The following is a 22,765-nucleotide window of genomic DNA, read 5'->3' as shown; positions in this document are numbered from 1 at the left end:
GCAGCCTCTGCTCCCTGTATTAGTTCTCCATCAATCCCCGCTCTGGTTTTTAATCAAAACAGTATTCAGAATATGATTCCCGGAGATTATATTTTGAGAGATTTGCGATACATATCTTGCCGGTGTGACAGATTGCAGGGGAGTCCTGGGCGGGCGGGATAATCTGCATCTCGCTCGCTTGACCTTTAATAAAAGGGGAGTAAAAGTAATAAATAAAAAATAAAAGTCTTAAGACTCCCTGGAGGTTACCTTCCCGCCTGCCTTAAAAAGACCCCAAAGCTTGCACCGGACTAATTAACCACCCCCGGGGACTTCGCGGCTCCCTCGGGCACTCCCGTGGAGGCCGGTGGGGACCAGGGCCGTGGCCGTGGGGCAGAGCCAGCAGCTCGGGGGGAGCTCCTGGCCGCCCTCGGGCCGCGGGGGCCGTGCAGGTCTCGTCCCCCGTGCGTAGCCCAGGAGGCCGCTGCAGAGCTGCCTCCCCGGGGAGCCTCTTCCAAAGTCGCCGGGCAAACTGCGCCGAAGGGAGCCGGGTCGCTCCCCTGCGCGCTGGGCAGAGGCGGCTGGGACACGACGGGGAGCGGGGCCCGGCCACTGCGAACACGGGCGGAGAACCTGCACTTTGTTCCTAGGGCAGGTAATACCTGTCCCCTCCGGTGGGAGAGGAGGAAAAGTCACCTTGCAAGAACCTTTCAAAAGGGCCTAATACTCTTTATTACAAGTCCTAATCCTTCAAATCCGACTTGAAATAATATTTATCTTTTCGCAGCTTAATTCCCCCTACTTCAAGCTGCGGGTCCCTGCAGCAGACCGCGCCTTCTGCGCCGCCGCTCGCCCAGGACTGCTCTGGAGCGCGGGAAACCCCTGCTCCCGGCCGCTCCGTTACCTGCTGGCCCTGGCGTACACTTACACACCTCCGCCCTTTCCTGCCCTGGCCTCGGCAAAGCGACAGGTGCCCCGCAGCCCAGGGCTGCTCCACTCCCCGGCCCGGCTGTAAGCGGGGGGCAGCCCCTGGCACTTCTCCTCGTATTGGCCTGCAGCCTCTCCTTTCCCCTGCGAGCTGCTTCTCCAGTCGCAAACCCAGAGGACTCCCATCTCTGCAGCCCCACTTGTCTCAGTAGCCTTTGGTAAACATATAGAAGTCTACTCGATATTCAAGATTGATTTCCCTGATTTATTAAGGCAGAATTCATTGGACTCTATTGACCACAAATGACTTAATGTAAATGTTGACCCCGGTGAACTTGGAAATAGCAGGTATTGGGTTGATCTATAGATGACCTCTTAATTACCACAGTTATTAATTTAAATTATTGCCACTGCTTCTAGAGACAGGAACAAAGAAACATTCTTTCCTCATCCCTGCTTGGTTTATTAGTCTGAACACAAAGTGTTTGATGACACTTTTAATTAAACAGAAATAATGTAGCGATATGGTTTCCCTTTCTTGTCTGCCCTGTAAAGTGCAGCACTGCTCTTTTCACTGACTGACGGTGGTGACCCACTAACAACGTCCCAGTTCGCCGCCGGGTCGCCACCTGATGCCCGGGGATGCCCCGGCGATGCCCTGAGGCGGGTGGTGGGTGCCCGGGGCGGGCCGGGGCCTGCTCCGCGCTGGCTGAAGAGCTGCCGGGGTCACAGGATGGCTTCACGGCGTTCAGCTCACCCGTGTTAATTAGAGACTCTGAAAAATACTTTCAGTGGTATCTATGTACAGTGACGGAAAATAAACAGCCCGGAGTAACCTGCGCCACTCCTCCTCCTCCTGCCGCCTCGGGACGGCGCAGAGCACCCCCGAACAAACACACCTTGGCGGAGCCAGGCGCTGAGTGGAGGAAGCAGGTTTGGGAGGAAAAGGAAAAACAAACCACGACGTGGGGAAAAAAAGAGAAAAGATTAAAAGATTACTTTTTTTTTTTTTTGGCAAAGACGTTAACGAAGGGTGTTGAACAAATGGCAAGCGGGCGGCGGGGGGTCGCCAGTCCCGCGGGCGCAGCCGCTCCGCCCGCCGCGCCCCTCGACCCCCATGTGAGCAGCACGTTGTGTCGCGGCGGGACGTTTCCCCGGCGAGGGCAGGGAAGGCAGAACCGCGGGCCATGCCTGCGGGGCGGGAGGGCATGGCCGACCAGGGGAGAGGTTTCTTCTGCTGTCTCAAGCCGAGAGCCTCGCTGCAGCCGGAGCCCCGTCGTCAGCGCTCAGGAAGGGGCGGGCGGCCCTGCGGGAGGGAGAAGAAGTGATGAGCGTTTCCCGGGCGGGCTCGGTGTCTGCCGGGCCCCGCCGGCCCTTCCCGGGGCTGTTGCCCCGGCCGGCCGGGGGGTCCGGGAACGGGGCAGGACGTTGTCCCCGGCGCTGCACTCCCAGGCCGGAGCCACTCCGGAGTCCCGGGGCCGGGCGGGCGGGCTTGCGCTCTGTGCGAGGCCGGCCCCGGCAGCCAGCCCATCACGTACCTCACCTCCGCAGCACCGGCCGGAACGCCGTCCGCAGCCTGTCCAGGCAGGTCCCGCCCAGCTCGGCGCCTCCCGGGCTGCCCTTGGCGCCCCGCCCGAAGCCTGCACAGACACAAGCGGCTCGGGGTGGGCCCAGCCCGGCCCCGCCGCCCTCCCCTGCCCGCTCGCCTCGAGCGCGGAAAGCCTCAGCGTCGGCACCGCCGGGGGCGGGGGGCCACGGCCGCAGCCCGCCCCACACCTGGGCACAGCTTCACGCCGCAGCCGCGCAGGACCCGGCGGAGGGGGGGGTGGCGGTCAGCGCGAAGGCGGGCTCACGCCGCGCCCTGTGTCCCGGCCCGGCCCGCGGTCCCCGCCCGTCCCTGCGGCCCCACCGCCGCGGGTACCTTCGCCCGCCGCCGCGTACTGGCACGGCTCCCCCAGGCCGCGGTGGGACGCGCAGGTCCGCGGGAGCGACTGCAGGTTGAAAGCGGAGCTCCGGAAGGCCTTGGCGGGCAGAGGCAGCTCCCCCGCCGCGCCGCCGCCCCCCTCCGCGCCGCGGCCCTCGGGGCTGCCCCTGCGCGCCGCGCTGGCCCCGGCGGTGCGCGCCAGCGACCAGATGCGCGGCTTCTCCGCGGGCGCGTAGGGCGGCGGCGGGCCGGGCAGGGCGACGGGGGCGAAGTCCGCGGCGGGGGCCTTGGCGCAAGGAAAGGCGCGGAAGGGGCCGGGCAGGCTGCAGTCGCTCCGCGGAGCCTCGGGCAGCGCCGCGCCGAGGCTGGGGGCTTCCTGCAGGGAGCTGGCCCGGCCCTTCTCCGGCTTCCCCGCCTCCTCTTCCTCCTCCTCCTCCTCCTCCTCCAGGTCGTCCAGGTCGCTGAACCGCAGCTCCTTGTCCTCCTTGCAGCTCTTCTGCTCTGCTTGGACACAGGGTGGGGAGGAGGGGGCGGCAAGGCGTTAGTGCGGGTGCGGGGAAGTTGGGGGGGGGCCTCGAAATCGGCCGCCACTTCGAGCTACTTCGAGGCGCTCGTCCTGCGTCTCCCGCCTACCTCTGCCTTCGCTCTCCGCGCCGTATTCCTCTTCTTCCCGAGGGGTTTCTTCTTTTCTCTCGTCCCCCGCTTTGTTCTTGGGAGACCAGGTCATTTTGTTTTCTTTCTTGAGCCTCCGTCTGGCGTTAGCAAACCAAGTGGACACTTGCGTCAGGGTCATTTTGGTGATGATGGCCAGCATGATTTTCTCTCCTTTGGTGGGGTAGGGGTTTTTGCGGTGCTCGTACAACCAGGTCTTGAGGGTGCTCGTCGTCTCTCGCGTTGCATTTTTGCGTCTGGCCGAACCACTGAAATCCACCGTCCCGTACCTGCCGGCAGACGGTTAGGAGGCGGGGGCCGGCGGGAGTCCCCCGGCCCGGCCCCGCCGCAGGCCGGTGTGGCCCTGCCCATCTGCCTGCCTGCCCCTGCCCGCCTGCCATCGCCGCGGAAGTTTGATTTCAGCTGACTAGTGCTCCCGGGGCGCCTCGTTTCTTTTGTACAACGTTTGTCAGGTCGGAGCCCCCCTCCCGCCCCCCCGCCGTTTGATGTCGGCCGCCGCCTCGCAGGGGGATGCTAATGCTACCGGGCGCTGATCAAAGGGGTTTTACCTGTCGTACTGGTACTGCCCCAAGGAATGATCGTAGGAATAGTAGGCAGCGGGCTGCGCGATTCCCGAATGCAACGTGCCGGCGCCGTCCTTGATCTCGTACTGGGGGTTCTGCAAGGGAAGCGGTAGCGTTTGGTGTCGAGCAGGTGGGGAACCCCGCCGTCCCCCCACCGCCCCGCGGCAGCCAAGTCCCTTCGCCCCCCCCCCCCCCCCTCGACGGGACGGCGCCGGTTCATCGTCCTTCGGCGGCCCCCCGCCCCGACACCGATTGCTAACCACGAAGTTCGCCGCCTGTTGCACACCACCCCCCCCCCCTCCGGTGCGCTGCCCGGGCGGGCACTCACCAGCGCGGTGTAGAGCGCGGCGGGCTCCGCGCTGTAGGGCAGGTAGTTGCCGTAGCCCTGGCCGGCGGCGTACGGGGCGCCGTACATGCCCAGCGCCGCATTGAGCTCGGCGCGGCCGGGCGCCAGCAGCCGGCTCTCGTACGGGGCGCAGCAGAGGGAGGCGGCGGCCGGCGCCGAGGAGGCATCCGGCCCGGAGCGGGGGGCAGCCTCGCAGCAGGTCGTGCTGGGGCTGGCGGGCACGAAAAACTGCGGAGAGGAGAGGAGAGGAGAGAGCGGGACGGCGCCGAGTGACTGTCGAGGCAAACCCATCGGGGGGAATTTAGAAGCGTGTGCGCGTCTGTGTGTGTGCGGGGGGGGGTGAGGAGGGGGATAGGGAGCCCGGGCTGAAGCAACTAATTATAGAAACCGGGAAATAAACGGAATGGGAAGCGGGAGCCCTTGGGAAGGGGGCACGATTAATCAAGCAGGCAAAACTTTAAGGAAATAATTGCTCTTGAAAATGGCAAAAGATCCGTACAGCTCCTTCCTTCCCGCCCCCGCTCGGTCCGTTTGCATTGATTTAAAGGCAAGAAGTTGCGATTACAGTTAATTTGACAATAGACAAAGCAGTAAATATGTCAGCTAACGCAATCGAAGACATTTGATTTCAATAAGTTCAAGGGGACAGCTAACTTCCCAAGCGAGGGAGGCACATCTTGCAGTGATTACGGTGTATAAATAATTCCACCAAAATAAATCGTGACTCGAAGTACGGTATAGCGAGGACTTAGTTAATATAGGGTGTCTTGGTGTGGGTGTGGGTGGGGGGGTGTCCTTCGGAAATCGTATGGGGGGGAAAAAAACCCTCCCGACAGATCCTAATAAAACACAGGAAAAGGACCGACCCGGGGAGGAAGGGTGGAGAAAACGGCACAGCCCGGTTCCGCAGTAACGCTAGTGAAATCCCGAGCCCGCCGAGCGACGGTTCCCCCTTGCCCGCACACCCTCCGCGGGTGCCCGGGCGGCAGCGGCGCAGCGGGGGCAGCGCCCGGCGCAGCGCGGCCGCTCCGCGGGCTTGGAAATCGGTCCCACCCGGGATTTATGTATTTATTTGTTTGTTGCACTTAAAAGTGAACGGTGGAGGGGGTGGGGAGGGGGAATTACCGGTTTCCTAAACGCCTTTGCTGTGCACGCTGAGTTATTTGTTTAAGCCTAACACAACACAAACGAGACATAAACACACACGCACATTTTTTAAAAAAAGGCTCCAGATGTGCCCTTTTAAAAAAAGACTCTAAGTAAGGGAAAGGGAAGAAAAAAAGGGAGGGGGAACAAGACATCTGGACAGCAGCAGCAGAATCTGAACAAAAGTGAGTGCTGCTCACTCGCCTTACCTGTGAAGTGGTGCTGTAGGGGTATCCGAACTGGGAGAAGGACATAGTTGCTCCTTATTTTTGGACCATAGGCAATATTTTCCCCCCAAGATCGATTGTAACTAAACCCTGCTTCAAGATGCACCTTCTCACACACACATTTCCACGTATGGCTTTTTTTTTTTTTTTCCCTCAATTATAGATGATTGCACTTAAGAAAAGCAGCCAGACATCTGAGGCGGGGGGGGGGGGGGTTTTTGGTGCCTGGATTAAAAAAATAGGCTACCCCCCACTTCCCATCGCTCTTAATAAATATGTTTGTATAGAGAGAGTTTAAAAAGCCACCCCACATGTATAGAGAGTTTAAGTGCAAAGGGGCTTTTTCAAAGAGGGGGGGAAAATCACGTAGGGCTTGCAAGATACGGAGCTTGCTTGTTGTATTATTTTCTGCTCTATAGGTCTTTAGCGTTCATCGGTGGGCGAGGAGCGGGGTGACGTCACGGCCCTGCCGGCAGGAGCAGGCAGCGGCGGGCAGGAGCAGGCAGCGCCCCGCGCCCGCTCGCAGCACTTGTTTCATGTTGTTTTAATGTTGTGCTGTGATGCACGTCAAAGGCAGGGACCGGAGGTGCGTTGCGGTTGGTCTCTCTCCCCTTTCCCCCCCCCCTCCCCTTTTAAATACAATCCGAATTTGTCTTGGGGAACAAAAAGATAAAAGGGGGGAAATCACGGCATGCACCAGCGTGCCCCCCCGCCCCCCGGACAGCTGCAGGGAGGGCGGGCGGAGGGCAGGGGCCGCGGTGGCAGCGGCGGTGCGAGGGGCGCAGGGCAGCGGCCGTGCCGGGCTCTTCCCCTGCCCCCCCTCGGCTCTTCCCGCTGCCCCCGGCTCCCACCCTTAGGGGTGTACAACGCGGCGCCGCTTTTGCAATCGAGCCGGTTAGTTGTGCTCTTCCCCCGCCCCTCCTTGGCTCCTCTGCCCTTCGCGGCGGCCCAGAGCCGCGGGAGTGGGGTCAGACCTCGCTCGGCACGGCGTGCTCTGCCTGCCCGGGCCGAGGCCGGGACAGGGAGCCAGTCGGCCGGAGGGCAGCCCGAAGCTTCCTTCCCTAATGAGTGCTGAGCGGGGCATCCATTCTTCTCTCTTGGACCTGAAATGGTCCCACCAGGAGAGGATGGGGGGGCGGGGCCGTGGCAGGTCAGTGGGGAGGTGATGGATGGCTGCCTGCAGCCCGGCCTGCCCATTACCGCTACGGCGTAATTGCATCAATTAACAAATGGAAATGCCCTTGTTTAACCAGCGACTTACATATTGCGAATTTGCCTTTGAAGCGAGATCCCCGGGAGGTAAATGGGGATTTCCCCCCCCGCCCTGCGGCGGGGGCTGCCTCGGCGCTCCCAGGCCCGGCCGGGCGCGATGTCCTGCCAGTGGCAATTAAAAAAGAAAAAGGGGGAGAAAAAAGGAAAGGAAAAAAAAAAAGAAAAAAACAAAAGCCACTTTCCCCGGCCTGGGGCGGCCCGGCGGCACTTGTCCCGGGCAGGCTGGAGCCGCGACCCGCGGAGGCGGGCGGGAGCGGCGGGCAGTCCCCGCGGTCGTGCCCGGCCCCGCTCCGCCGCTGCCCGCCGCCCCGCTCCCCGACGGGTGGCGCTGCCGAGCCGCAAGCGATACGCGGGGGTCCGGAGCGGCCCGGCCCGGCCCGGCCTGGGGTGCTGCCCCCCGCGGCGCGGCCGAGCCCGGCGGCCCTTGCCCTCCCCGGGCGGGCGGTGCTCTGCCGGGAGCCAGCGGGCACATCCGCCGCCGGCCGCGGCCGGGGCGGTCCGGTCCCGGCTCAGCCCGGGCAGAGGGCTGCTGGGGCGGGTAGCGGCCCTTTGCCGGAGCAGCGTACTCGCGGGGCTTGTCCCCAGTCGCGGTCCCTCCGCCGGGGCTGTCCGCGCCGTCGGGGCGGCAGAGCGCTCGGCCGCTGCCTGCGGGGCCGAGGCGAGGAGGGGACCGCAGCGCCCGAGCCGTGCCCGCCCCGCCGGGGTGAGCAGACTGGCCCGGAGCTCAGGGCCAGGAGTGACAACCCTCTACCGTCGCCCGTAGCCCAGCGAGGAGGAGCGGTCGGGCCGTGTAAAACTGAGCCGTTTCAGTTGTCGTTAACGGGGGCAATAACTTAAGAAAATTCATTAAAAACACCTTTGGGTAACATTACTGCTAATTATTTAATTGCAAGAATCCCTATGGGGGAAATTATGCTAATTATGAAGTAATAAAACCACTTGTTCTAAAGCACTTAATTCAGCAAAATTTAGTCTTTTCACCAGAACATTTCTTAGGTTATTTGATGAAAGAAGCAACAAGAGTAGCTGTGTGCTCATCCCGCCCATGGGAGCTGTGGCTGGCACTGTGTGCGTGCCGGCAGGTTGTACGCGGGGGTCTCACCCTCCTCGCCAATGTGACAAGCACAGTGGCCGCGGAAACCGGGGCACAATTCACTGTGCAGAAGCACTTTTGTGACAGACATAATGCAGATCGATGCAAACATTGCATTTGCCAATCTTTATCGTGCACAATCAACGTGAAAGCAAATCTGTTACCTGTCAGGTTCGTTGTAGCTGAGCCCAGCTTTGAGAGATGGCCTTTTGCAGCCCAGCTCTCTCTCCACTTGCAGCCCTATGGAGATTTTTCTGTAGCGTACTTTGTTCAATACGTGCCCAAGAGCCACCCAGGCGGCCCTTTTAATTGCCCTTACAACCTGGGATATTAAATGGCGTTCCTGTTAACAAATACAAGTTCAGCTCTTCAGGAGGACACAAACTCTGGCTCTTTGTGTTCTTTTGAGCACTGCCACCGTTCACGCTGTCAGTTCCCTCACTGAGCGACAGGACTCACCGTGTCAAAGATGCTGCAACATCTTTCTGCAATTTGTAAATATTGGTATAAACCTTCTGTTAACAGGTCCTTGAATTCAGCTTGGTGGAGGGCAGCTTTGGGGAAGGAGTGTGCACTTTGCCATTCTTTTTATCGCAGGGAAACAGCTTCAACAGCCAGATTTCCATTCTGCTCATATATTGCAGCTCAGACAAGTGTAACTGATGCTGTACGTGGTCACTGCAGATTTTTCTTTCCTGTATCTAAATCTGTGTCATCTCTCTCCCCGCATACAAGTGTATCATCCCACCCCCACGGCATACATTGCCTTCACCCAGTCGTCCTAGCGAGGACTGTGTGACTATAAACACGAGCAAAACCGGAAAACGATCTCTCTTGATTCACAAACTTTTGTTCTTAAAAGAGAGGAGTGTGAGGCTTAACTGTAAACATTTCTGCGAGCAGTTCTTCTTGAAGCAAGGCAGGAGTTCAAATGCAGCCTACAATGTGATTTTTGATGCTTTTAAAATCAACATCATTTGGTTTAGCTCTGATATTGCTTTGCGCAGGAGGTAATTGCAAGGGGTGAAAGTAACAGTACGTGCTTCCCACCGATGCAAATGCAGCTGCCGATAACTTCAAATGAAATAATAGGTTAATTGAAATAAGCGTTGGAGTATCATTTCTGGAAGGGAAGAATATTGTTCTAAGAGGAGTAAGAATAAAGCAGCTTCAAAAACATGTAGCAGAAATGTGGGAGAGAAGAAAGTCTCTTTATGTTTTAGAATATGGGGGGATTTTTTTGGCTGTTGCTTTTTTGTACTGAGAAAATGAAAATTCTTCAAGTCCATGCATGAATAAACAAGTACAGCTGGGCAGCCTAATACATAATTTATACTGATCAGTCACTGCAGATTTAACTGAATAAAGCCAAAATGAACACTAATTGTTTTGACAAACTAAAATAGTGTATATGATGGTTTATTGTGAAGCTTGCTGGTTACTGTCCTTATCTCAGTGGCTATTGTCAAGACTGATTTCTGCATGAGAGGCAGAAAAAGATGAAAACAAATTAGGACAATATTAAGATTAATATCTTGTTGAAGATAAAGCATTTTAATTGCTTAACATACAGGCAGAAAATAGAACTGTCTTCAGGACAGAGGGGAGAACTGGCACAGTGAAGTGTGGGACATACCCTGATTTAGGGGGTGAGGTAGAATTGCTGAGAAAACGTGTGGTACCTTGTCAGCCGAAGGCTAAACCTGAAAGTAGATTTTTTTTTTTTTTTAAGATCACTTTTGAATGAAGGAATAACTTTGCCTTTGGACACTTGTCTTCTGAAAGGAGACATCCAAAAAGATGTCATCGGATTTCCGGAGAGTTATTTATGTAGGCTAGTTAATCCAAGAAACTGCACGATTTCGCGCTGGTTTTGGTATGTGCAAAGTGAAAGAAGTACAGGGGCGGGCCTTTACTTTGCTTCTCCAGACCCTCTCATTTAGATGGATGGCTAAATGAGAGCCATTTAAAAGTTCATCTGGAAATTCTACATAAGAGACAGATGAGGGTAATGATAATATTCACAGGGATCCCTAAGCATCACTTCTGCACGGACTCTTTTGCGTGACAGTGAGCTGCTTCTTCCTAACAGTCCTCTGCGATAGCCTGACCCTGCCACCTCGCCCTCCTGCCTCTTCTCCGAGGACCGGCAGCTTCACTTGGCTCCCATCATCACTATTATAATGACCGATAGATTTGCTAGTCTCAGATCGTCACCACGTTTGCTGAGATTAAGTTTTAGGATATGGCTGTAAAATCAAGAGTTGGGCTTGAGTGTTCCTGGAATTGGAGGATGGTTGGACCCAGGGCTTTAATCTGGACCATTCTGTGCCTGGAGGTGGCCAAGTGGGTGGAAGCTGGATGTGGATCTTCCCCACGCTCCTGGGTGGGATGTTCCCTTGGATCTGGGGCCATCGCTAAACCCAGCTTCTGAAACCGTATTTGGCCAATGAGGAAATACTGCTTTTATAAGAGCACTCTGTGTCAGGGTAATCCAACACTTCTGTACTAGCTTTCTTAGGGTTATCTGTAGATTATTCTGTAAAGTGTGAGTTTATCCAGTGAAGACACGTCTATACAAAACTCATGAGAACTTCACCTCTGAGGACTCGTTTGTGCTCTCCTGAGATACAGGCTAAGTTATGGCAGAAGGGTCAGGGCAGTGTCACAGCTCTCATTCAGGCTGACCCCTCTGTGGATTCAGTTTCCAGTAAAATCAATAGAAATAATTTTGAATAATTTTTTTTTTTTTTTTTTTACGAAGCGATTGCTGTTCTGACACAGCTTGAGCAGGATATTGGGCTCACCGGGTACCACTAACCACCAGGTTATGTCTCTGCTTCCGTGGCCTTTGTATCAGCTGATGTGCAGTTGGAGTCATTTGCTGCCAAGCTGAAGGTTTTTAATTTAGTATCACCTTAGGTGTAGTTTGTCATTTTTGTTCTGTGGCAGTGAAATGACAGCGTTATTCCATTACCTACTCTGCTTGCTGTAATTTCCAGGATCTATTTTTTAATTAGTGAGCAGGTTACATGCAACAGTGCCTTGTTTTCCAAGAGCTGTCACCAATTTATGTGCACTATTAAACATGGATATCAGAACTGCCTCCTTATGTACTTTCATTTGTAATGTACAAAAACTCAGTTGTGTTTGTTGTGCATTAGAAACACAGAGAGCTTATAGCTTATTCAAAAACCAGAAAATACTTAACTCACACAGTTAGTCCCAACCCCATCAAATCAGTTGGCCTTGAGCCTCTTCATTAGTTAATGTCTGAATAAAGAAGGGACTCAGCTTGACTCCCCGTCCAAATACTGTCTGAATTACCTCCATTTTGCTTTTGTACAAATGAGTGCAGAATGGGACCTGCTGGGTAGTTTGCTGAGGACCCTTCCACTGGTCTCCTTCAGGTAATTCAGTTTTTTCTCTGGTCTTTCCTTCATTGGTATTTCAGGCGGTACCGAGTGCCGGGGGGGCACTGAGGAGGAGCGCGGCGGCGATGGGCCATCTGTAGCCCACTACTCAGGGGAAGCTGGGACCACTTGTGATTTCACACACAAGCAGCACTAATCTACAATAAATCTTACAAAATCAATAAAAATATGGAAAGTATATTATTTTAAAGAAAAAACACATGAGACATGGCCATTAAGGGCACAGCCATTCTAATACCTGTGTCTGGTTGAAACTGCAATTAAAAACATTCCAATAATAAATCTACTTTCAGTCTCGTTTAATGCTTTTAACTTTCTTGAAAGTTCAAGCTGGTATCCCAAAAATGTGCCAGGACTTTCACAATGTATTTTATAGACTCATAAATAAATATGGCAATTAATCTAAGCTATATTTCTTTCATATTTGATGACAATTTATTATGACACTCACTCATTCAGTGCACAAAAACTCTAATGCACTTAAAATCGGATTTCAAACCAAACGTTTTATGGGAAAATATAGTATTGATCATCCATTTAAAGATATCATGTGATGATTCATAACCTGCTATAAAAAGGATCTTATGAGGACATTCAGAATGAGTTTTGTGGACCATTCTCGCCACAAAATCCAACGTACGAGATCTATAGTTCTCAGTGATGTTTTATAGTTCTGTTTGGAGTTTTCACCTATAATGTTATTGTGGTTTATGATGGATAGTAGCTTTAAAATAAAACCGTTTGCATATCTAAACTAAAATTAAATAAACAGAGACTAATTTGTTAAACATATACTAGCACTTTTTGTCCATTTACACAAATTCACACACAACATTTGTTCCTTTCAAGGATAATTTCCACAATGCTAATTGGGTGGTTTGTGCAATACACATCTGCTGCTGTGTCCTTTAATAAAATGCGACCCAGGAGTCATATGGCTTCACGTATTGCTCACTGCTGGTTTTGAGATACACCCTCTGCCGCACACTGCTCGGGAAGCTGCAGCAGCTTGTGCCTTGACACGCCAGCAGCAGTAACGTGTGGTCTGCTGTCCTGGTTGCGTGGTACGTCATTGGAAATATTTTCAAAGCTGAAAAACTCTAGAGGATACATCCCAAAAATGCAGGCTCCTGGCGTAGTTTATTTGTACTTGAAATCGGGCGCAGAAGGAAGGAAGGGGATTGCAGCAGGTTGTATGCTGCATACGGGCTCACGGCCAGGCTGCACAGGACGGGCTTCTCCAGTCCTTCACCATCCTGCAGGCACTTTTCAGCAGAAATGCCGCCCTGGTTGCCCTGCGTGTGGATCAGCTCTCCGAGCCCGGCTGGGGCTGGTGCGCAGCCATGCTGGCCATTGGCATGGTTTCTGTGCAGAGGGAGGGTGAGGAAGAGGATAGATATGGGAAACGTCTCTTTCTGCCTTTGTCAATAATTAGTGCCTGCATTTGTGGACTTGACTGGTCCCTCCTTCCTCCCGACTCTGCCGGCCCTCTGCCTGCCTGCTGCCTGCCCATGGCCTTGCTGGGTTCCTGCCAGGGCCCGTGGAGTGGCTCTGGGCTGCGGTGGGGTGAGCAGAGCAGCCCCTGGCTACGTCCCAGCCAGCGAGGCCCCCCCAGGTGTCCTGCAAGTGCTTGGGGTTTTGCAGCAGTTGGAAATAGCCAACTTCTCATCTCATTCTCTGAGATTCTCAATATAATGATGTTTTCCTGTTTGAACAGCCCATAGTCATCACCAGCCTAATTATTTTCTGGGTCTTTCCTTAATGCCATAGGCTTTGGGTGGTGACACCAATGCTTGGAGAGACAGCAGAAGGAAATAAGTAGTGAAGGCTAAAGCACTTGGTTAAAGAAGAGTCTCATTTATAAATCAATTTTAATAACATATTTAAAAGCTCTCACATTTGCCTTTAATGTGTTTCCATTTCCCCCTTGGTCATTAATATTTAAAATATTTTTCTTTACTGATCTTTTTTCTATTGTGTCCTTTCTAACTTTCCTTTCTCTCTTTAATCTGCAGATGGTGAGTTTTTGAGAAATGCATAATCCATGAGAAATCCAAATAGTTTGTTACAGGAAAAACCTTCAATCCCATGAAAGAAATTTCAGAGGAGTTGAATAATTGTTTAAAAGTTATTCCAAACAGTTTAACTCATAAAAGGGTGTGTTTTCACTGATGGACTTTCAAAATGAGGAGGCCCCATTATTTGTACTAGGAAGTAATAATCAGCAATGAAGTCTTTGTGTTTTTTTTTTTTTAAATGTGGATAACATTTTCCAGCAAGCCTGTCATGAATGTGGCTTCATTCCATGGGTGATTTAAGGACATCAGATTTGCTGGAAGTTCATTGAATTTGCACACCAGGGGCCTACTTTACTTTTGAAAATGGGATTTGGGTTCCTCAGTCCTACCCACCTCTCAGGTGGAGATCATATCTTCAAATATGCTGTTAAAAAAACCAAAAAGGAGAGGGCCAAAGGAGGACGGTCAGTAACTGGTCTCCCAAGCGGAGTTGAGTAAAAACCCTAGACATATGCTTTGGAGGATTCATCACATTTTATAAATCATGCGGATTTTATAAATAGTATCAAAATGCAGCTACGATGTGGGTGAAGCAGCCACAGGTGGGTCTAAAGAGCCAGCCCTGCTCCCTGCCAGTTTAATTGCAGATTGCCCACCTGTGAGAGCAATTGCAGCTGCATTTAAGGACCAGGGAAGAGCTGCTCCTGTAAGGCCTCCGTTAAGTGGATTTGTTACACCTGGAGCAGGAGGGAGGAGCTGGGCTGTAGTTTAGGATGAAACGTGGCTGGAAGCAGGAGCACAAGCCATGTGGCTGCAGGACTGCTGGCGTGGGTGAGTACTGTGGTGGTGGTTCCACTGGGCTTGTGTCTTCCAGCTGCGTTTGTGCTGGCCAAGGGTCTTCCTGGGTGGGGGGAGATGGGTGGGCAAATGGGCTGCGAAGAGGGGAGGTGGTCTCCCTGCCTCGTGGAACAGCTCAGTAGCAGAGGTAGGAGTTAGTCCCTTCCCAACTATGGCACACAGCAGTGTGTAGTTGGAGAAGCTTATCACCTTGGAGGAGGTACAGGAGCTAAATTTAACTTGTTGTAAAGTCTCTAGAGATAATGGGGAAACCTCCAGAAGATAATTCATTTATATGTCGTGAGGAGGCTCTATGGACAATGGAATGACATGCTTCATTGTGGAACAGAATAATGACTGCTCATCAGAGCCCCTGGAAAGGATTTTAGACACTTAACAATATCAGTTTGATTTTTTTTTAATTATAATTTTATTACTTTAGTCATTAATTTATTGTGCTTAGGAATAGTTTATCTTCTTCTTAGCTTGTGCTGGGTTTTATATTTTTATATATATACACATGTATTATTCTCAGTCCATTATTCATCTGTGAATTCTTCGTGATTTGTAAATGGGCAATGAAGCAAAGAATACTAAGATGTAATGAAGATGGAATAGGGATCTGTGATGTTTATTATTTTTGAGAAAGAGCTTAGCATGAAGATGATGTTGTCTGTTGCTTTAATATCTACCAGGGAAGTGCTATAGCTACCATGGCTAGTTTGCATCTTTCTTTGGTCTTCTCATCTTAGTAAAATATGTACTGTTTTATGGGTGGATGGGTTTAGCCCCAGTGATCTGTAGTGGTGGTGAAGACATTCATACGTATTTCACTGGCTGTTGTTGAGAGTGAGGGATGAGTTAGTTGTACCAACTACTGACGCACAGAGTGCTGCCCGGGTGCCTCACTGGGGGTGGTGGGGTGACCCTGGGAGGTGCTGCTTCTCTGAAGTTTCAGTTGTGCGTAACAGCACAGGCTCCCACAAGGCTGAACCCTAAATGATGGACAAAGACTTGTCCCTCTGCTTGATCCGCTCCTTGTGAGTCCACTTCCAGTGTCTCTTTGATTATGCAGAGCTAGAAAAAGCCTGAGTAAATACACAGCGGGCAGTCAGCAGCACTGGAATAGCCTTGCTGCGAGGTCCTTGCTCGGCTTGCTTGTGCTCCTCGTCACTTTTGGTGTCGTTTTATTGTGTAGAATTACTAAATAAGAATGTTGCCCCATATGTTTTTTTTACCTATACTCTTCTGTTGAGCCTAAATATTTATTCAGCCTCCTTCCATTGCTTGTAGCTTGACTGTTAGAGGGTTTCATTGTGGAAGAACCCGATTGCTTCCCTTGCATGGTGTGCTAGGGAGGGACTGAGCGGGCAGGGCTGCACACCAGCCGCCGAGGGGCCCTGAGCATCGTAGCTGTGGGTACAAGTGGGGAACAGGCTCATTAAACCTGCCCCTACAGCCCTGGCCAGGTGGCTCCTGCTCACAAACAACTTGTGTGCAGGGGGGTGTGTGTCTGTCCCTGGAGGAGGGTCACCGGTTTGGGGGGTCTCCAGTTCAGGGCTGGGCAGCACCACGGCTGCAGCAGCCTCCTTTTGTCACCTCTATGCCTTTGGTTTGGTCATGCGTGACAAATAAGCCCTGGGCAGTAGCAAGCGAAGTTGAACATGTACTGTGATATGAATATTGTTTTATTTAATAAACATTAAATTAATTCCCTTATGAATGACTAAATGCCACACACAGACTGTATGCAGTCGGCCTCTCTAGTATTAATAGATACAATATCTGCAGGAGCAGTATCCAAAACTGGTAAAAAACGTATCGTTTGTAGACATAGCAAGCAAACCCCACAGGGAATGGTTCAAACTGGTGTGGGAAGAATGTCCCTATTGTGCCAAAGACTGGTGTGTTGGATTTTTTTAAGATGGCATCAATTTAATCTGTTCTTGTACTCCTTTTGTGCTGTTAATTTGTCCCTTATTTTTTCTTCTAGCCTAATCTTCCTGGTATAGTGATGAAGCAGAGCTTAGAAAATGAGGGGTAAGAGTGAGGGTTATCTGGCAGATCTTTAACGCTAAAGAAAAGCAGAAAACATAACCCCCAGTATCCTTCGTAAGCCAGATTTGGTCATTAATGGACAGTGGTACAGTAGGGTGTTCCTAAAGCCCCAGTAGTGGAAATCTCTTTGCTGTCAAAGGCCGTGTGCTCCTGCGTAGCGAGTGAGTAGCCGAGGCCCAGGGCAGCATGCCATCTCATAACAGGAGAGCTGGCTGCACTTTGCATCAATGAGACACATTGTTAGGTCAATTTAAAACCAGAGCCTTAAAGACAGTGTAATTATGCAAATGTTGCCCTTGCTATTAGCACTTTTGCCCCGCTAGCTTTAGCGTATATTTTACAAATGAAGTTACCGTCACATTTCATTATGCTGTTTACTGACCCATTGCTTTGGAGATGCTGTTCTCACTCTTGGGTATCGGCTGTTCCTGCCACCATGGTGTGCGTGTGCTCCCACAAACGGAGTGACACAGCCCAGCAGAGACCCATCTCTGCTGGGGTTTGATGGGATGACATTGAAGAGTTCTGTTAGTGTTCAACACAAGCTCTGACTGCCCTGAAACACTTTTCTTTCTCCTCTCCTGAGCGTTTCCCCAAAAACGTTACCTGTTCTCACTAAACTCCAGTCAGCCTGGTTTCTTTTCAGAGCCTTCAAAAAAAGGCCTAGGGACATTTAATTATTAAACCAGAAAACAAGGAGTGTTTTGGGAAAGGTAGAGGGAAGCAGGGCAGGTGACTGAGATTCATTGGTTTAGCATTAGCCTAAAACTGCTTCTGTTAATTGAAAGCTTTACCATTAACTCAGTGGTGGATTGTGTGTCTATTAAACAGAGCTGGTAAAAATCCCCCTGGGTTTTCATGCAGTGCAGTGGAAGAGCCCTCTTGGAGAAAGACCAACAAAAGAAAGGCCCAAACTTCAGTCCTTGCATGATGACAATTATTAACATCTAACAAAAAAGAAAAATACTTGACAGCAAAAATCACTTGCAAACTCTTTGTGTATTTTGAGGTTATGCAAAACATTATGATTTTCTTTTTTTAGGTGAACACAATAAAATCTGGGGAATTTTTTATTTGATGACCCTCTTAGTTCTGCAAGCTTCTCCCTGCCCTCTGTGACAGGCACAGATGCTGGGTTTGGGGCATGGCACAGGGGGAGCAGGGTTTCTAGCTCCCTGCAATGAGACATTAAACTTTCTTGGAGAAGGCTCAAGCTTGTGTTTTGCTGGTTTAGGGATTTCTTTCTAGAGAGCCTTTCCCAGGATAGGTGAAGGTAAATCAAAGGGTCAAGCTTCAAGTCTCATTTGTAAGCGAGTTTGGCACAGAATCTGTCCAAGACTGCAGTGCCTTCACTGGGGCTGTCTCTAGATCTTTTTCCCCATTAAAGAGATCCCGGTTCAACTAATGCAATTTTAATTTTAAACTCTTGTAAACCTTCTCTGTGCCTACTCAACATCAGCCTGACTCGGGTTTGCTTGCTATTGGACTTTAACGAGCATTAATCAGTTTAAATGCATCTGCAGTTGGGTTTTGCATCAGCTCAATGAGGTCAATTTAAAATTGATTTCCTAAAGCTATTGCAGGGCTTCCCATATTGACAGGTCAAAGAATTATTGAACACCAACTTAGTAACAATCTCGTTTGCATCGCAGTGTCTTCATCGCTACGTCAGTGCCTGAGCACTTCAGGAGCCTCTGTTTGAGTTTGTAAATCAGAAAGGAGAAATAAATAACAGTGGAGAGTGATGTGACTAACAGTCCCTTTCATGAATCCAGGCCGTTGTTGAAAGCACATCAAGCTGTTGGTAGATAAATATTTTTCTGGAGTCAAGAACAGAGAAGCATGTGACATTTCAATTACCACTGTTCATATTTAAATGTAAATAAGTGGCTTCTTTACTCTATAATTCAACAAACCTTATAATTACGATCTTATGATATTTTCATAGCACTTGCAGCAACATATGGCACTTCAATAAGCAAACAAGGCAAGAAATGGAATTAAGAATTTCTGTGATGTTTGTGTATTTGTGGCTCTGTTATAACCCCTTTGTTTTAAATATCTCATTTCTTAATTTAGCAGTTTATATAATTGGAATGAATTTACATGAAACAAAACTGAGCCTCGTGGTTAGGTTACTGCTTATGTCCTTAACCTGATGTAGGAGTTTTTTGCTGGAAAAAAACCCCACAACTCCAAGCAGCTCGATAGCGGTAAAAAGTATTGCCAAAGCTAAATGGTCATTAAGGATTGCATGGGTCAGTACCTTATTAGTGTAAATTATTTTAGCTCCTGCAAATCCTTCTGTTCAGAGCCCCGTGCTGATAGAGTTTCAGACTACAATCTGTGCGAAGGCTATAAAATATTGATTTGACTTGTAATGTTTCTTGATATCTATGACTCAATTCACAAGACCTGTGCGATATCAAGGCTTGAACTGGAAGGAACGCTCAGGCCCTGACCTGATTCAGTAAAATGCCTCTTAACTGAATTTTAATAACAATATACAGTAAGGCACATAGCAGCACCTGGGCTTACTGATCAATATGGAAAGTATAGTAATATTTTATACCAAAAGATTTTGTTCATAATCTGCTTCCCCAGCCTTTGACCCCTGTTCTGCTTTATGTACAAGTTATTGTTTTCAATATACTAAAATACAGAGAAGGGAAATGAAGCTGGGAAGTCCTTAGGCAACAACCGTGTTGCAGCGTGTGTCTGTACAGCACCACGCGGATCTCTGCTGCCATCCCAGGGAGGCACCATCGGATCTGCTGTAGATAACCATCGCTTGGAATTGTCTTGGAGTTTGTGCTGAGTTTATTGCTTGCACTGCTGTACATGGCCCTCACTTTAGTGGGGGAATGCCAGAGCCAGCTAGAATGCACCAGAGAATGAGGTGGCACTGAAAAATCATCCTCCAGTTTGTGGGGTGGTTGGTGCTGTTTGGCAAGGGGAAAAGCAGCAGTAAGGGCTTGCTCTGTACTAGATTGTCCGTAGTGAATCTTGGAAAAATAGGGCGTTAGCTTTTGCAGCAGCAGAGCTGTTAGGAAAGCTGTCTTGCCACAACGCTGTGCTCTCACATTTAAAGAAGTTACCTGTTTTCTTTTAAGGCTGATGGGTGATATTACAGAACAACGTGACTGGAGGCGCGTGTGTTCCTTAGTGAGTGATGATCTCAGGCTTCTGAAATACATCAGGTATCTTACCTGAGGTTGGCTACAGAAGTACTTCCAGAGTTGTCGGGCCATCTTAACTCTTATGCCCGATTTGGTTACTGATGAGCAAAGAAATGGTAATTCAATGGAGTTGTGACTAAATAAATAAAAAGACAGGGAGGAAGTCAAACTGTACCTTAAAAGGGAGTGCAACTACAATTAGACTTATATCACGCAGTGTAAATGATTGGGATGGTCTAATAAAATATTCACAGTGCCTCTTGAAGTGCATGTTCTATAATCTACGTTTTAAAATAGTGTTGGATGTTATTGGCTGAAAGCAATTTATCATTCACAGTGAATTTTAGATATAGCTAGGCTCTTGCGCTGAGCTAATGCTCAACTTATTCCTTTTATACTCTGTATTTTGTACTATCCTCCAGAATTAAATCAACATTGCTATTTGCAGCTTTGAAGCCAATTCATGTCCGTGTGGCTCTTGAATTTTTGGGAGGGATGAGAACTGAGGCTTTGAATGGGTCACTCCCTGCAAATCACAGCACTCTGTGTTATTCTGAAGCACTGGCTCAAGGAAACTGGCTTTGCAGTTGCTGCTGTTTGTGTCAAGGCAAGTGTTGTACACAATATATGAAGTGTAGCGTAAATAATTTAACTAGCCTTTGAACATGGAAATAGCAACGTGATAAAGTAGCAAAACATAACAGGTTTCCAGCCAAACACATCACTGACTAGTTAGCCTAGCTAAAACAAACGTGTGGCTTTTTTTCTCAAGTGAAACTGATTTAAATGGAAGGAAAAGGCTGCAGAAAGCCGTGTTTGCAGATTAACGGCACCCTGGTTATTGCGGCTGCAAGAACTTCCCCACTGACAGCTGAGCTGGGAGTGTGCGCTTGGGAAAGAAGGAAGGCCAAAGCAGGCGCAGTTGTCTGCGTGATGAGGGAGAGTTACTGGCATCCGTGGCAACGTCGTGTTTGAGGTGTGACTTTTCGGCACTGCCATGGCACAAGTCAGGGGTCTTGGAAGATCCCAGCTCGGACTTCAGCTGGAATCGTCCCACTGACTTTGAGGCACTCCGGAGCTGCTCGTTCACCTGCAAAACTTAAGGATTATATTTTTCCCCCAAAATATACAGAAGTAATTTTATATCCCTGCGAAGTAATATTGCTCCAGATGAATGAGTTGGTTTGTGCTGCACACTCTCTGGAGTCTGTACCTCCATTTCCAATAGCATGTAGACAGTCAAATTTTAAACGCCACAGTGCTGTCACGTCAAGGATTTTCTTAAATGAAAATCTAATTTCTGAATAAACCTGTGGGACTGACACTTGTGTGAGTTTGCGCCCGCCTGAGCAGGGAGGCTGATAGCAGCATGCACGCAGAAGTGCTAAGCTCCTTTTCTGATCCAGAAAGGCGAGGAGCAGCCCTTGCAGAGTGGTGCTCTGTTGAATATCTCTTGGTTGAATTGTTGCAAGCTTGCGTTGTGTGTTATCCTAAAAAAGCCTTAGGCACAGGATTATCTCTTCTTGCACATCTTATTTTAGGCATCGGCAGCAGTGTGTATGGAAGGCAAATTTACTATTGGAACTATCAATAAAACATAGCTTGTCTGCTAAATTAGTAATCATGAAGGTTTTTATCTGCTCCCCCCCCCCCTTTTTTTTAATTATTACAAAGCCAGTTTTAAATTTTGCCGTAGGTGGAAATGTGCCCTCCTAAGACTGTCGATGCTTAAGGATCTGCAGAGTACCTGGGGGGCCTTACTGTTGGCCGATGGTGTCAAGGGAGGTCTAAACTAAAACCTAATAATGATTAAGTTAAATGGCTTCAAGTACTATTTTGGGCTTGTTCAATCACAGATGCCCTTCTGGGAGGGGGAGGGGGGCAGTTTTCAGCCAGCTGAGGAGCAGTGAGTGTGGGGGGACAAAGCTGAGAAGCGATGATGGTTTTATCCATCTTTTTGTTCGCTGTTGTGATGATAGAACTGGGAGCAGCCTTCTGCTATGCTGGCTCTTGCAGTTCTGTGATTAAGGCTGAAACTCCATCATTATAAAGCTTATTTTCAATGCGCTTCCTTTTTTCTTTCTCTGGAAAAAAGTCATATTTCTCCTTTGAGGCAGTATCTTCTGGGACATTGGGTAAAAATTGGGGAGAGTTTTTAAAATGATGATACTTTAAACGTTGGCTGTGATTTTTCTTTTTGAAATTTGTTTTAATACTTTTGGACTTATTTTTAACTCCTGCAAAGCTTGTCCTAGAAACTTGATTTGTTTTGTTTGGCGGGGCCTACTGAGCATAAGGATGTCTGGGTGTTTTTTGGAGGGAAATACAAGGATTAAAGACCTGTTTTGGTGTGTAAAAATCATTGTTTATAACTTTAATGGTTAGAAATGGAAATAGAGTGGTTTCTGGCTCAGTTTGCTGGAGCCAAATGAGCTGAAGGAGAAGGAAATGTGCAGGAGAGGCACCTGGGAAGGAAAATGAGGCATGGTTCAGGAATGGCATTATTGAAACATGGACTTTGGAAAGCTATAAGGCTGATATGTCACTCTCTCCTTCATGTATGCACTGTTTGGTTACATTTTACTAGATATGAAGCACAGCAGAAATGAACAGTACAGCAGTATGTAGGTGTAAACCAAGAGACGGCACCAAGGGCCGCTCGTCTCACAGCGTCGTGCCTCAGGCCTGGCTCAACAACGAGAGTCTTGGAAGCCCATTGCAGTTATTGGCCTCTTGGAACCGCATTAAAGCTCAGTGTGGCAGGTACCAGTACAGCAAACTGGTACTTACAGGAATGGTATTTGTGGTGGGATGAGTAGTTGGTACCTTATATTACTGACATACAGCATGAATCCCAGCTGTGGGCATGGTTATTTTAGAATACAGTGGATGTCTTTTTCTTAGCTTGCTGCAGTTAGACTATTATAAGCCTTTGAGGAAACGATTGCTTCTCATCAACACATGTGTTTTGGATAACTGGAGGAGTACAAGTACTTTATTCCCTGACAATTCCAGGTCTAATCAGATGCATGTCTTGGGTAGCAGGCACATATATTTGTTGCAGGTGCATCTTTTTCACGTTATCTCCTC

At 49.8% G+C, this 22,765-nt stretch overlaps 1 protein-coding gene and 1 long non-coding RNA gene across 3 annotated transcripts in view; one reads left to right on the top strand and one right to left on the bottom strand.

Moving 5' to 3' along the window:
* LOC142603665 (uncharacterized) overlaps positions 1-22,765 on the top strand; it is a 191,285-nt gene that overhangs the window by 134,306 nt on the left and 34,214 nt on the right. The window lies entirely within an intron of this gene.
* Positions 1,889-5,912, bottom strand: IRX6 (iroquois homeobox 6). 2 transcript variants are annotated; one of them, XM_075765811.1, is made up of 7 exons: positions 5,767-5,912; positions 4,394-4,639; positions 4,051-4,160; positions 3,464-3,771; positions 2,828-3,331; positions 2,450-2,546; positions 1,889-2,212 (listed from the first exon to the last, which is right to left on the bottom strand). In XM_075765811.1, the coding sequence occupies exons 1-7, from the start codon at positions 5,809-5,811 to the stop codon at positions 2,149-2,151; spliced, it is 1,374 nt and encodes a 457-aa protein (XP_075621926.1). In that variant the 5' UTR covers positions 5,812-5,912; the 3' UTR covers positions 1,889-2,148. The 2 variants fall into 2 exon arrangements, with proteins under 2 accessions (XP_075621926.1, XP_075621927.1); XM_075765812.1 differs by lacking the exon at positions 4,394-4,639 and having other exon boundaries at positions 5,767-5,898.

Source organism: Balearica regulorum, chromosome 13 (genome assembly GCF_011004875.1).
Source record: "Balearica regulorum gibbericeps isolate bBalReg1 chromosome 13, bBalReg1.pri, whole genome shotgun sequence".
Taxonomy (NCBI): Eukaryota; Metazoa; Chordata; class Aves; order Gruiformes; family Gruidae; genus Balearica; species Balearica regulorum.
This window is presented reverse-complemented; position numbering and strand designations above follow the sequence as displayed.